Source organism: Panthera onca, chromosome A1 (genome assembly GCF_046562875.1).
Source record: "Panthera onca isolate mPanOnc1 chromosome A1, mPanOnc1 haplotype 2, whole genome shotgun sequence".
Taxonomy (NCBI): Eukaryota; Metazoa; Chordata; class Mammalia; order Carnivora; family Felidae; genus Panthera; species Panthera onca.
The window spans coordinates 159332786-159348397 of record NC_138339.1 but is presented as its reverse complement, the minus strand read 5'-3'; the positions used below and the strand labels follow the sequence as shown (position 1 = coordinate 159348397).

Sequence of the window (15612 nt, the reverse complement as noted above, 5' to 3'; positions counted from 1 at the left end):
ATTTTGAAATCTAAGGACCTTGATTCAGACTCAAGACTTTAAATGTACGCATGTATCGAATTCTAAATGTCAGAATGCACGCCAGGGCACTGTAAGATCTGGAGGAACACCAACACAAGTGGGTCTGTGAAGCAGTTAGACACCTAGCTTCTTCCAGCGTCCATACCCCGCCCGCCAAGGTTCACCTCCTCCAAGACCCTCGCCGCTGCCCACGCCACCCCCTCATGCCCGCCCTTCTCCCAGCGCCCTCCACAAGGCATGGGCTGCCCTCCCCCAGACAGCCATCCTCCTCTGTCCACAGCTCCGTCAACCGCACGCAGACTGCAGCCCAGGACCACTGGGACCCCTTCCCCAACCACTCCACACCGTACCACAGGCCTCCATCATCACCTCCCCGATCCTGCCCAGACCGCACCTGCACCCCCCGGCCACACCTCGCACAGCACGCATTGCCAAGAAGGGTACCCAGTGAGGAGAGAGGACAGAACAGGGAAACCAAGAACTGGATGTTTTAGCACAAAGATGGGCCGGCTGTTCCTCATCTGGTTAATTACTAGCGCTGTACTATCGTGTCCTCACATCGTTCATCCCGTGTCAGCCACCGGCCGAACCACGCGCTGCTTCTGGGGGCGAGAGCCCTAGGAAACCAGCTCTGCTTCACCACACTGCTCAGGGATAAGCACTCAGTGTTCCAAACAAAGTTTTGGAAAACAACCATTTTAAGTTAGAAAGGAGGAGAAAAACTTGGAAGAGTTAAATCACTAGCAGCCTTAGGCACAACTTGGGGATTTTGATCGCTGTACTGCGAACTCAGTACTGGATGAGCAAAGCACGAAACTTGGGATTTCACGTTCTTCTCTGCGGCAGGAGGGAGACAGATGGACCAAGCTCTCACCCTGTAATTCAGTGAATTTATTGGTGTCCAGAAGGGCAGCGTCTTCTCCAAAAATAACAGGTCAGAAAACCACGTGTGGCCAAGTCATCAACAATCAATCACAAAATGTTCAAAATCAGAACTGTTTTAGGTCATTCACTACAATAGCACAAATTAGGGCCTGAGGAATAATAATGGAGAAGTCGAGCTGTCACCCCACATGCAGCCGAGTCGAGGCTTCTACCAGCTTCCTACCGCACGTGCAGCCTTCCGTCACACGAACTGAGGGCTACCTCATTCTGGTTGATTTCCCAATGTAGCTTCCTCCACCTTCATAAGCAATTTCCCATTAAATCCAGCTCAAACCTACTTTTAATCTCGAAAATCTCTTCAAAAGCAAACACAATCTACAATGAAGATCCACTACTCAGCACAGAAAGGCTTAATGTGATCCCACAAAAAAAGTCCCCACATCCCCAAACCAGCCCGACAGCCTCACGGGTAGTGGAGTGCACGCTACCTGTGAGTGAAGCTTTCTGTGGAGCTCTGAAAACAACGCAGCGTCCGCTTCTCTTCTCTGCCGAATAACTGAAAAGTTAGAAAAGAAAGCGACGTGTTAGTCACCTACACCAAAACTCCTTCTAGGACACTATTTCACCCACGGTCACAGGTAGCTGAAGTCTGAAAAGAATCCTGAGCTTAAGAATCAGAATAACGAGTGACATTTCGGCTCTGTGAATTTGGTCAATTCCTTTGATCTCTCTGACATTTGCAAAATGCTGACAGTATTAGGCTGGAATCAGAGTCTATGAGAAAGTTAGCTGAAGTAACAGAAACGATGGAACCTTTTAGATTCTACCCACCAATATGAACAGGCAATCCAGTGGGGCAAGCTACCACCAGGTTAACTAGTCGATGGCTACTGGAAGGACAGATGTAAAGTAAAAATACCTTGGGAATGGTAAATTCAAAGGGCAATAACCAACAAGCCTATCATTCATGATAGCTTGACCTAAAACCACACATTCTAAGCATTTCTGTTAACATGCACAGCAATATTAGTAAATGTCTTCAGACGCCTGCAGCTACTACACTCACTAGTTCCCCGGAAGCCACAGTAATGCGCGCAAAGCCCATGCTCCAATCGGTTCCACAAAGGACGAGACTCCACACTGGACCTGGGCCCCAAAGGAGAGGGCCACACTCGCCCACACCCACAACCCTGCACATACCATGTGCACACAAGCGCCCCTCACAGGAACCCCATACCTGCCCCATACCTGCCACAGCAGAAAAGGCACCACTTTCGAAATCTAGCTAACAGTTTCTCCAGTCTCCAGGGAATCACCCAGCAGGACTCGTTTCTTAAAATCCCAACAGCCAAGTTCACTTAACTCTAAACTGGTTTGCAGAAAGACAGTGACTGGTGTGATGGCCAATACTTTTTCACATGTATCGCCAGGAAAGGGTCCTGGTGTTCACGTTCTGCTCTTGTGAACCACACACCGGAGGTTACATCATCCCGTTCACATGTCAGGTCTGCCTGTGCACAAAGGTAAGGCTCTCTTTAACATGTATGTCTTGTTTACTGGGCGCCTGGGGGGCACAGTCGGCTGAGCATCCAACTCGACTTGGGCTCAAGTCATGATCCCAGGGTTGTGAGATCGAGCCTCGTGTCAGGCTCTGCACTGGCAGTGTGGAGCCTATGTGAGATTCTCTCTCGCCCTCTCTCTCTGACCCTTCTCCCCCCGTGCCGAGTAGGTGCATGCACTCCCTAAAATAAATTTTTAAAAAAATTTTAATTTTTAATGTGTTGTTACAAAATGCATTAAACTAAACAAATGCAATTAACATTTAATAATATAATTTACTCCCTTTAAAAACATATAAAAATACTCCAAATAAATACAGTCATTAAATTAAGCGAGAGATGCTCTGGGGCACCTGGGTGGCTGAATCAGATGAGCATCTGACTCCTGACTTTGGCTCAGGTCATGATCCCAGGGTTGTGGGCTCGAGCCCTGCATTGGACTCCATGCTGAGCATGAGGCCTGCTTAGGATTCTCTCCCTCTGCCCACCTCCCCCCAACTCGTGAGTGCTAACTAGCTCTCTCTCTCTCTCTAATTAAAAACAACAACAACAACAAAATTAAGAGAGGTTCTTTCTACAGAATGAGATCAATACTAATGCACAGATACAAAATAACCGTGGGACAATGAAACAGTAAATAATACAAATAAAAATAAACAGAATATTTACCCCCAAAAATGTTTTACCTAATAGATTGCAAAACAAATCTTTAGTTACAAGGTACCCCACTGACCAACATGAAACATTAAAAAACAAATAGGTGTTAAATTTTGTCACACATGAGAAGTTTTACAATTTGTTCCAATATAATACATACTACCGTTTTATATTCTAAGTGGGCCATATAAAATGGAAAATTATTTTGTGTTGTTCAAGAGGCCAGAACTACCCCAACTCAGCATATCTACCAAAAACTGTAATCAAATTTCAAAAGTGCTTAAATGTAAACACTGTATCTAAGAATTAATGAAATACGAAGTACAAGAACTCGGTGGTGACCATTACATGAAAAGACCATCAGAAACGCTCTCCCCACAGCGGGGCCACCCCGGACCCGGGGCCCAGGGAGGGTGACGCTCTCCCCACGGCAGGCCCAGAGAGGGTGATGCTGTCCCCACGGCGGGGCCGCCCCACAGCAGGGTCCAGAGACGGTGTCCGAGAGGAGTGGCGGGCACTCGGTGGTAAGAGGCAGAGAGGGGCAGGGAGGCGAACTGTGGCAAGATACAGGTCTTTCTTCAAAAACACAGAGGATACACCAGAAAAAACCAAACTGTGACGGATACAGCTTTCTTCTTCAAGAAAGTCCAAGACTTCCTTGCCGTATCCACTCCAACGACGTCACTGCCAGTTCCGTAACTCTCAGCCTAGACAAACTTTATTTTTAACTACTACACAGGTAATGTGCTCACCAGGTGGCCTCGAAACGTCAAGCTGCAAAGGGAAGGTTCTGTGAACACAGACCTAACAGCTGGGGTGGTCGCTCATCTACAGTCTGACATATAAGAACGATTTGAGATGTAATTAATAGTCATCAGGGTTCAGAAAGAGTACAGCGTTCTTACGTTTAGTTTTATTTACTGAATAAAAGTAAGTTTTTAGAGGTTAATAGCGGGATAAATACTCCATTTCTGCCCCTACATTAAATAACACATCACGCTGCATAACACCAGGGGCTGAGCTACCTCAGTGGACGGGCACTTCACCCCTGACTGCTCACGGGGCCCAAGTGTGCCGGGGCGAGGACCGCAAGGTCCAAGCACTCGCGTGTCAGGACCGCCTCCCGTCTAGCTCAGTTACGCACCGTGCAGCAGGACGTCGCAGACCACCGGCCAAACCCAGTGAACCAAGCACCAGCTGGGGGTGGCGAACCGTGCCGTGAAGAATGGAAATCCTAGACGGCGTCGCCACCAGTTTGCCAGCACAGTCGGAAGCGCAAAGCCCACTGCGTCTGGGCGGTGGACAGCCAGGCCTCAGCAGGGAGATCGCGCTGACAGGGCCTGCTTTCCTGGCGCAGAGCCCAGAGAACTGCGAGGGGCTGGGAACTGGTCTCTGGAGAAAAACAACCCTCCAACCGGCACAAGAGAAATATTCGCACGTGGGTACCTGTGCTCCAAGCCTCCCTCCCTCACACAGTCCCGCAGGGAAGAGGGCAGCAAAGCCCCACCTCACACAGAGCACACACCAGCACCCCGGTGCGAGTAAATGAGAGCTTTCTTGTCCAAGGTAATGACGTTTAAGAAAGCTTTCAGTATCAGCCCAGAATGAAAATGTTCACAAAGACCATTCTAAGGTATTAGAAGTTTGAATACTGACAATCCCCTAGAAGCCATACTGACCTCTTCACAGCCAACACAGTGTTCTAGGATATGTGGTCAAAAGGTGCATAATATTAAATACTGCAAATCAAAAGATATACAAGAAAATACATGAAGCCCTTTTATCTTCCTCACACTCTCAAATTATTCAGTTCTATAGTATTTAAAACAATCCTCAGGGAGCCTGGGTGGCTCAGTCGGTTAAGTGTCCGACTTCAGCTCAGGTCATGATCTCACTGTTCGTGGGTTCAAGCCCCACGTCGGGCTCTGTGCTGACAGCTCAAAGCCTGGAGACTGCTTCGGATGCTGCGTCTCCCTCTCTCCGCCTCTTCCTTGCTTGCTCTCTGTCTCTCTCTCTCTCTCAAAAATAAACATTGCTCTATGTTCTGATAAAAATCAGAACGAAGTTGTGCATATTGTTAACACATGTTTTTACATATACGTGATAGTACTTATAATCACACTGTGCTTGGGGACCACACGTACACATGCACAGAGATACATACGCATATGCACGTATACAAGTTTCAGAATCCAACACCTGGTAGCGCTGAAGAAAAATACGTACGTTCTTTCTTGATTTTTTCGGCTACGAGAAATTCATCTCTTTCGACGGTTGGGGCAAAGTTGCTGCCAATAACCCGCACTGCGTACTGGAACTGCTGGGCTACGTCAGCTGAAAGGTAAGTAAGAAGATGCAAATTATTGCCAATCAGGCTAAGCTCTGACCAGCTCACGCTTCCAGCCAGAGACAGCGGGCCGGGCACATAGATCTCCCTCCCAGCTTCCCAAGGTCTTAACTGAGAGAACAGAGAAGCTATTCAGAAACCAAAGCAAATGAATGAATAAATGAATATAACGAGAGTTCCAAGAAACAAGAAAGGGAGACAGCAACAGGCCAGGAAGGCTAAAGAATCCCAGACAATGAGCTGGACCGATGATCACAAAAACGGGGCGGGGAGAGTCACAGCCAGAACACGGCCCGTGAGAAGTAGCCCATTCGCGAGAACGTCCGAGAAGCTCCAAGGCTGAGGTCAACAAACACAGAAAACCAAAGTGGGCAGCTAACTTAATAGACAGTGTGCACCTCAGGCACCGATGACGGCTTAACCACGGATGTCTGCCTCTACTTCCTTCAACAACCCCACTAAACTAACAAAGAATTTTGTGGTTTGCTTGTTTAACAAAAGCAGAAACCCACAAGGGCAAAGAAGACAAGGTAGAAACTGCACCGACCAGAAGTCAGCCAGTGTGAGAAGTAGCAAAGCAAACGGACGGGCGGGAGCAGGTTCAGGACAGTGAGATGGGCCGTTCCAGGTCTGACTGGAGGGGCAGCAGGGGGTGGAGGGGGCAGAGCCACCAGTCCCAGCAAGAAACACAGCTCCCTCTGCAGAAGCCCAGGGAGGCTCCGAGGGCAGGGGGCCCCACTCCTCGGAAGGTGTGAAGGAACTGGGGCAGAAGAGGACCAGCAGAAGGTCTGGCTGGACCACAGGCCCCCGGGGCCTCTCCCCCTTCTGTCCCCCACACAACCACTGACCGCCTCACCGGGCAACTCGCACAGGGCCTGCTGGAAAGGCGCACGAAGGAAAGCAGCAGACTGGCTGGTGCCTGGGCAGCTCGGTCGGTTAAGCATCTTGACTCTTGATTTCAGCTCAGGTCATGATCTCTCAGTTCGTGAGTCTGAGCCCTGCACTGGGCTCTGCACTGGGACTCTGTCTCTCTGCCCCTCCCCTGCTAGTGTGTGCGCTCACATGCTTTCTCTCTCTCTCAAAATAAATAAATACACTTAAAAAACAAAAAGTAGCAGACTGAACTTAAGGATGCCATCCCTCCTTCCCAGACACGGGGAGTCACAATTCCTATACAAGGAACACTAGCAAACCCAACACCCCCTACCTTCCCACTGATGCACAACCACCCAGCAGGGCACACCCCAACCTACTCCAGGCAACACCATTAACATCTTAGAGTCGTGAGTTCAAGCTCTGCATTGGGCTCTGCACTCGGCGTGAAGCCTACTTAAAAAGAAAAAAAAAAAAGAAAGAAAGAAAGCAACTTAAATGTAGGGGAAAAACGTGGTTTCTTTTGTAAACTCAAAAAAGAAGCTCACCCTATACCATACAACACATGCAAAAATTAACTTGACTACATCACAGTAAGAGTAAAACATAAGTAAAACAACACTCTTAGAAGAAAAAAACCAACAGAAGAGATCTTTGTGACTCTAACTCAGACAAAGAGTTCTTACGTAATACACCAAAATTCTGACCCATTAAAAAATGTGTTAAACGTGGGGCCCTGGCTGGCTCCATCAGTGGAGTGTGTGACTCTTGATTTCTGGGTTGTGAGTTCGAGTCCCACACTGGGTGTAGACATTACTTAAAATCTTTTTTGGGGTGCTGGGTGGCTCAGTCAGTTAAGCGTCCGACTTCCAACTCAGGTCATGATCTCATGATTTGTGGGTTCAAGCCCCACATTGCGTTCTGTGCTGACAGCTCAGAGCCTGGGGCCTGCTTAGGATTATGTGTCTCCCTCTCTCTACCCCTCCCTCACTCATGGTCTGTCTCTCTGTCTCTCTCAAAAATAAATAAAGAGTAAAAAAAAAATTTTTTAATGCAATAAATAAAATCTTTTTTAAAAAAAATGTGATAAACGGGACTTCATCCAAGATTAAACTTCTGCTCTGCAAAGGACACTGTTAAGAGAATGAAAATACTGAGGAAATATTTGCAAAACACAACAAAGGACCTGAATCCAAATTATAGGGCGAGAGCTCTGAAAACTCAATAAGGGGGGGGCAGGGAACACCCAATAAAAAACATAGCCTAAAAATGTTAAACAGACAATCAGCATGAAGGTGAACGGCACAGAAATAGATGACGTTAGTCATCAGGGAAACTCAAGACCACGATGAGACACCCTTATTCATCTATCCCAACTGCTGAATGAAACAGACCACCAGCACCCAGGCCAGGCGTCCCGTACACTGGCCGGGGACGGCGGGGGGGGGGGGGGGGGGGGGTGCATGAAGCTGGCACAGGCACTCTGGAAACATTCTGGCAGTTTCTTTAAAAGCTAAGCATACACTTTTCACGTGACCTAGCAATCCCACTTGTATCTATTCCAGAGAAATGAAACTTAGGGTGACATAAACCTCTGTACGTGAATGTTTGCAGCCGCGTTCCCTAGGACTCCCCGTGACCGCCAGAGCCCAGAACCCGTGCAGACACCCCCCCTATGTGCAGGGACAAGTAAGCCACGGGGCATCCGTGCAGTGGAACGCAGCTCTGCAGTGAAATGGAGTCACCTACTAACACATGCGGCACCACTAGTGAATCGCAGAAGCATCAGCAAAGTGAAAGTGGCCAGTCTGAAGAGCACACACGGTATGATTCATCTACACGATATTCTGAAAAAGGCAACACAGAACAATCTAGAACAGAGGACGGCTGCCAGAGGCAAAACAGCAACACAGAGGAAGCAGTTGTGAAATGTTTTTAAAACTATTAAATATTTAAAAACTAGGCCAGACACCAGATGGAGCTAGTCAGGGGTCAATAAACACAACAACACAACAAACACAAGTTAGAATTCACGAGGAAGAATGGCACTTTTCCCATAATTAGTCCTCAAATTGATGGAGCGCCAAGTGTTAATCCATATAAACTTTGAGTCCCACACCTAGACAAAGTTTCAGAGCACGAAAGCAAAATTTACATAGAGCGGAATTTCAGAACATAAAAGATAAAGAGAAGATCCTATGAGCTGCCAGATGGAGCTTCAAAGGAGTAAGAATCACTTTAACGGCAGATTCTCATCAGTGAAGGAATGAACACCTTCCAAGTGGACGGAAGGAAAATCACTTCAAACTTTCTGTATCTGATTGATGATTTAGGAGATGAGGCTCTTAAGCACTTATCCAGGCCAGCAAATCCTGTTGAATCCATTTCTCACGGTGCATCCCCACATGCCCGTTCCACGGATCTATCCACCTGCAGCAGGTGTCCTAGGTAGCCGGCCACCCTGTGTCTACTCTTGTCCCTTAGAGCAAATTATCCACATGGCGGTCAGAACGATCTTTTTAGAACATAAATAAAGTCATCGCTCTGCCTGACCCTCCCGTCAGGCCCAGAATCAAATCCAAACTCATGAGGACAGCCTGCCTGACCTGGTCCCTGGTCCCCGGTCCCTGGCCACGCCACCAGCACCACATCCCGCCTATCCCCTCCCAGCTGCACTGGCCACACGCCAGCCGCGCTCCGTGGTCTGGCCAACCCTGCCAACCCTTGAGCATACCACCCCACCCCCGGCTTGTGGCCCGGACCCTGACACTCTTCTCCCACATCCTCCCAGGCCTCACCCCATCACTTCCCCCGGTTCTCTGTGGAAATGTCACCCCTTCAGACCGCCCTCCTCTCCCAAGCACACCCAAACACGCACACAGGAGAGAGACTACAGAGTCTTCCCTGAACACCACCACATCAGCACAGCATGTGTTCAGGACTTGGTGAGTGCGTACAAAGCAGGGCAGGGAAACAGCAAAGAGAAGTAATCTGAAGTGTTTTTGTGGAGTCCCAGGATCAGGGAGTAGTTTTAATTTTCTTCTTTATACTTTTCCACACCTTTAACATTTTCTAAGGAGTAAACATTAATTTTAATATGTTAAAAGTGGCACTGAAAATTTCTCACCTGCAAGGGTGCCTGTAAAACTGTTCTAGTTGAGAAAAAAAAAAAAAATACTTCATTAACATACTCAAGTACCTGAGACAAACATCTCCACTCCAAAAGTTTCATAAACTTTCCACTTTTCCAACAAAAATTCAAAACTCAACACCAGAAATCCTCTCCTCTCCCGTCTCTACGCCCTGCACCTGTGGCACGTGTAGCATTTCACTGCCACCTCACCAACCACCTTCAACTTCCCTACCTGCTGGCCAGACCAGTGTGCAGTCTCTCTTTCCCTCTGACAGAAAATATCTGAAAATTCCATCTGTATTTTTAGGTGAAATCTACCTAAGTTTCAAAGGTAGACGCACAGAATACAGGCTATTAACTTCACAGTGACAATCATTCCTTGTTTGGTGAACCTAACCATCAAACAATATCCACTACAGATTTCCAGTTTAACACTCCCACAACATTATTCCATTTCTAAGGTAAAAACTAAGTTCAATCAGTAATTCAAAGAAAACTCCTAAGCGCCAAACACCACGGGCCCTAAGACGGGACAGAAAATAGTGGTTCACCAGGCAGCTCAGTGACAACACGAAACACAAGGCAAGTAACTCCACAGGCGACCCGTCTGCGATAAGAGCTCCTAAGAAAATGAGCAGGACGCTGTGCCGGCCAACAGGGAGGACCTCGCGACGTGGGCTGGTCAGGGAAGGCCTCTCTGAGGAAGCAGCCCTCTGACATGTAGGAACTCGCCACAAGAAAGGACACGAGGAGATTCAAGGGCTACTGTGTCCACGGTCCCTCAAAGGATGCCAGTGTCGCTAGTTCCAAAATCCAAGCCATGTTCCATCCGGAGTCCCAGGGGAGGAGGTCCAGGCTGAAGCTCTTTGATGACTGGCTAGGTCCAAGATGAAAAATTAGAGTATTGCATTGTTTTCACCAGCAAACACCAAAGGAATGTGCTACGTCCTCACGTCCAATCCGCTCTGGGTATCAGGAGCCAAGGCAGGAAGGCAGTGTTCCTCTGCCCAGCCCCTGAGAGTATCCCCCTGAGAAGCAGGCACCAGTGAATTCAAGGACACACTGCCCAAGCAGCCGCTGTACCCACGCACACTCTCCAAACAAGCCGTGCGGAGAACACACAGGTGAGGACAGAGGCGAGAGGTCGTTCCACAGGCCGGGCAGGTGCTTAGGTTCCTGCACTCAGCACAGAGATGGAAGGTGCCAGATTCCACACAGAAGAGCAGGAAGGAATTAATTCAAGACATCAGGTTCCAGAACCAGAGATGTGGGTTCCGATCCTGGCTCTGCAATTCGCCAGCTTGGTGACGGTGAGCAAACCACTTTATCTCTCCGCGCGCGTGTCCCCATCTACAAAACGAGGTTAGTGAGAAGTATTCCAACTGTCCAGCAACATTGGGAGTTAAATACACCAGCTCACAGTCTATGCAGAGTGTGGCAGAGAGTAAGTTGTTGAAAAACGTTAGGTATTTTTATTAGTATTAATCTGAAAATGTCATTTCAATGCATGATCTGTCTGCCATAGCCATTAAAACCACAACTCAAAGCACCCGGCTTTTAACTTTTCAGCAAGACAATGTGGCCTTCATCCTGTAGATTACACGTAGGAAACAAACTCTCTTCACCTGGCGTGATCAGATGTCCCCTCTAGAAAGGACCCGTGGCTGCAGCACAGAAGAGGTTCGCGTTCAGGACAAGGGAGACGGCGGGACCACATGGCCCTGATGCCAACGTGAAGGGTCCAAAGAGCACTCCGATGTGGGCCCAAGAGTTCGTAAGTGACAGTTACCTTCTAGACCCCAAAAGGGTTCCACAAGCACTCAGGTAGAAAATGAACATAAAGATGCACAGAAATAAGTGAATCCAAAGCCTGCGGCTGCGTGCTCTCCTGGGATTCGCAAAGTGAGCGGGGTGGAGGTGTGTGGTTTGCAAGCGATGCACACACGACACTGCTGTCCTATGGAACAGGACGGCATGTCGGCCAACACAGAGCAAGCATGTAAACCTGTAATTCTTTGCCCCTCCAGACGCAGGCCACAGGCCACAAGGACTCTGCGCTTGAGACACCACGCTCCCACACGGACCTACAGAGTCACACTATCTGGAGACGGTGCCCACGACATCAATTCCGAGGAGGTATCACATGGAGAGATGCACGGTGACAAGGTGTGAAGGCTTAGCTACCGTAAAAGGCCCCCCCTTAGACCACTGCCACACCACCAGTCCCGCCACAGCAACCCTGGTACCAGGTTCTCGTGTGGCCACACTCCACGCGTAGCTCCCACGGAATGCAAGGCTATGCTCCAAAACAGAAACAAGACATGCTGCTCTAGACTTGGGGCTCTCAGACTGAAATTTTCAGTCTCAGGGTCCCCTTCCACGCTGATGATTGAGGATCCCTAAGAGGATTTACTTATTCATGTGTAGGTTATATCAATATTTACTGGATTGGGAATTTAAACCGAGATCATTTTTAAATTTTAGATCATTTTAAAATAACAGTAAGCCCACTAAGCACAACTTTCCAATGAAGCCTAAAACACTGGAATTTCTATGTCAGTAGACATTTAGTGCACATTTCAACATACACTTAATGTAACTTTTAACATATATTTAATATACGTTGATTTTCCCAAGTATATAATCAAGGAAGACCATAATTCATTCATCTGGAACTTCATCAAGGGCTCTTCACCACTTCGGAAAATCATGACACCAACAGCAATACCGCGTGAGGCCCACGAGTCACCAGGACGGCACCCCGTCCGCCTGCGCCGTGGCTCGGAGCACACTCACAGCACTGTCACAGCAGAAGATAGTCATCTCACCTCAGTGCACAGTGTACTGGAGCTGCCCCCGAGCATTTGTGTTCAAATACTCACCTAACAAAACCCACTGTGCTTGTTATCTTCTAGTTAGGAAAAGGATTACAAAGTATGAAAAGGAAGGTTGCTTCTGAAACATCCAGAACACACTGGCTGGCAGTATGTGTGTGTTTCAAGCAAATTCGAAGGCTGGAAAAGGTGAGAAATAATGATTACATTAACTTTATAAACATATCAAGCACCAGGGGGCGCCTGGGTGGCTCAGTCAGTTAAGTATCTAACTTGGGCTCAGGTCATGATCTCGCGGTTTATGAGTTCGAGCCCCGCGTCGGGCTCTGTGCTGACAGCTCAGAGCCTGGAGCCTGCTTCAGATTCTGTGTGTGTGTGTGTGTGTGTGTGTGTGTGTGTGTGTCTGTCCTTCTCCCACTCACGCTCTGTCTCTCTCTCTCCTTCAGAAATAAACATTAAAAAAAATTATAAAATAAAAGTAACAGGTATCAATTATTCCTCAATATCATAGTCTTGGAAAAGCAATATTATAATAATACAAGGCCAATTGTTTATAACATGACCTTAGAAAAAGAATTAATCAAATGTTCTACTTAGTTACCAGATAAAATACCCACTAACGAAAAGATTTTTTTAAATGTCAAACACTGTAAAGGAAGCAATTAATATTGCTTTTGTTCAGTAAGGTAGAACAAATCAGAACAAGGCAAGCTATTAAATACTTATAAATTCTTCAGTAAATAGCATGTATTTGGAATTACGAATATAATGGTTTGCCAAACCTCGCGGTCCAGAACAGAGCTAACGGAATCATTTTTGATGGATTTTATGATCCATTTTGTTCAGAGAGGATCCCCTCAGGATCTCGCAGAGAACATATTTACTCTTACATTTAAACACTGTTCTAAAGAGAGACAAGAGGAGGCAGAACTCTGCTGAAGATAAGTGCTTTAATCTCCTTGAAGGGTGAAACAATCAAAAAGAGCCTCAAATTTTAAAAAAGAATTTTTTTTTTTTTTTATCGAGAAACATCATGCTACCTCACAATGAGTGGCCTTCAAAGTCCACATATGAGCATGGGGGGAACGGACAACCGTGTGGCTTATCCTGGAAGGAAAACCGAGGACCCGCCGGCACAGTGAGACCGCTGGCGTTAGAGTGAGTGAGTGGTAACCAGCAATCTCAGCCCTCTGGCTTCTCCTAGGATCAGGAACATGGAATCAGAAAGGTAACTCGGGGTGCTTGAGGTGCACGTACAGGAAAGCTGGAGACAAAACCTGAAAACAACAAGCCAGGCTCGCAACCTATGCACCTGTCCTCTCTCTGGGGAACCCTCTCCAGGTGCTCCTGGGCCCCCCTACCCTCACTCCAGTCCATCGAATCATCTCCGCAGAGGCTTTCCCTCACTTCTTCCCTCAAAATCCCAGCACCCGCTCTATCTCCGTTTCAGCATTTATCCCTAACCTACAATTACCTATTTTACCACGACTCCTCCCCTAGAATGTACATCTACCAGTGGAATCACTGGTCTGTGCGTCTCCGCATCACACAAGCACCCAGCATAGTGCCTAGGGTTGGGGAGCCCAAAGGGACAGACTTAAACTTTATAAAATGTCCCAAGAACTGTGTGAGGTTGGTGTCATTGAATAGGCTGACGGGAAAAAAAAAAAAAAAATCCAGCTTTTACTCCTACGGCTATCATAGAACATCAAATCAAGTATGTACCTAATTGTCATGAATCGCGAAAAGTTAAAATTTGGTCATTATATTTTCAAAGTAATTTTGTGTAAAGTCTTCCAGCAAAAACTGCACGATTTCTCGTCCACCGCACAGCGCTGAAGGCATAAGCAACCCCGTGTCTTCAGTTACCCAGAAAATCCCTCCAGGGTGGACTCCACGCATCCCCTTCGCGTCCCGCCAAAACAAACACCAAGAGGGCAAGCCATGTCAAATCGTAAAACACCGCGGCCGCAATGGCTCCACGCCCCGCAGGGCTGGGCTTGGGTATCGGCATCCGCAGGGCGGCCTCTCCAGGACAGCTTCGTACCAAGTCCAACCTCAGCCCTTGGAAGAAAACCGGGGAGGTAACAGTCACGCACCCCCCGCTTCGCAGCACACTCCGACCGCTCGACCTTCCCGGGGGGGCAGGGAGTACGCTGCTGCTCGCCAGCTCCCGGCCACCCGGCCCAGGCCACCGCTGCCCTGTCTCCCCGGTGACTTTGAACAAGGTGGACGCGCCCGCGAGCCGCCGTGCCCGGCTTCGCCCCCCGGGCCCGCTGCGCCCGGAGCGGTGACTCAGCCCCGCCGGGGTCCGGCCTCCCTGCCTCCGCCCCCGGGGCTGCAAGCCCTCCGCAGGCCGCCCCGCCCCGGGGACGCGCCCCTCCCCAACCCCGCCGCCCATGCGAGGCCTCCGGATCCCAGACTGACGGGCGGCCTCCGGGACACGCCTCGGCCCCGAGCCCCCGACCCAGCCTCGCTACCTTCGCTCCTGCCCAGGATCCGGCAGCACAGGTTCTGCAGCAGGACGTTCGGCGACTTCTGGTCCGGGGTCGCCATCCTCGCCTGGGACCGCCCGCGGGGGCCCCGCAGAGCCCCCCGGCTCTCGCCGGCCCCACGCCCCACGCCACGCAGGATCCGGTAGTCCCCGACGGGCTACGGCCTCTCGGGCACCGCCGGCGACCAGGCCGCCATTTTAACGGAACCCGCCGAAACCGCGGGCCCTTCCCACAATGCCCCGCTTCTTCCGGCCGCTCGGGGCGCTGGTGCGCCGGCCTCAGAGTTCCCCACTCCGTGGCGCGCGGTCCCCGGACCGCGGCTACCGCGCGTGAAGGGTTCCGGCACCAGCTGCTCCAGCTGCTCAGACCGCACGGTCCTCGAACGGGGTCCTGTGGCCCAGGTCCCCCAACACCCCTGAGGTCAGGAAGGCCACTGATTTGCTCTGTGCTCAATAGCATCTTTATAATCCATAATTTTAAAAAAGTTTTAATGTTTATTTATTCTTGAGAGACAGAGCACGAGTGCGAGCAAGGGAGGGGCAGAGAGAGAGGGAGACAAAGACTCCGAACAGGCTCCAGGCTGTGAGCTGTGAGCACAGAGCCCAACACGGGGCTCGAACCCATGAACTGTGAGATCATGACCCGAGACGAAGTCAGACGCTTAACCGACTGAGCCCCCTAGACGCCCCCGTAGATTTTTTTTTTTTTTAAACATCATTGGCTCAAGCTGACTTTTGGTGGAAGAAGTCTGCTTAAAGGCAAGATTTTATGGGTTTTGACACTTGGTTGACATTGACAACCAGTACAC

The 15612-nt window shown here is 49.1% G+C and overlaps 1 protein-coding gene across 5 annotated transcripts in view; it reads right to left on the bottom strand.

Annotated features, from left to right (window-relative positions):
• Positions 1-15039, bottom strand: part of TUBGCP3 (tubulin gamma complex component 3) — a 75060-nt gene extending 60021 nt beyond the window's left edge. The window contains exons 1-3 of one of the 5 annotated variants that reach the window (XM_078452931.2): positions 14790-15039; positions 5349-5456; positions 1395-1462 (exon numbers count right to left, since the gene is read on the bottom strand). In XM_078452931.2, the coding sequence (XP_078309057.1) occupies positions 1395-1462; positions 5349-5456; positions 14790-14865 (252 nt within the window). In that variant the 5' untranslated portion in view covers positions 14866-15039. Of the gene's footprint in view, positions 1-1394; positions 1463-5348; positions 5457-14406; positions 14726-14789 lie in introns of those variants that run through there. The other 4 variants (XM_060636664.3, XM_060636667.3, XM_078452933.2 and 1 more) reach the window with 4 other exon arrangements.
• Positions 15040-15612: the final 573 nt, after the last annotated feature.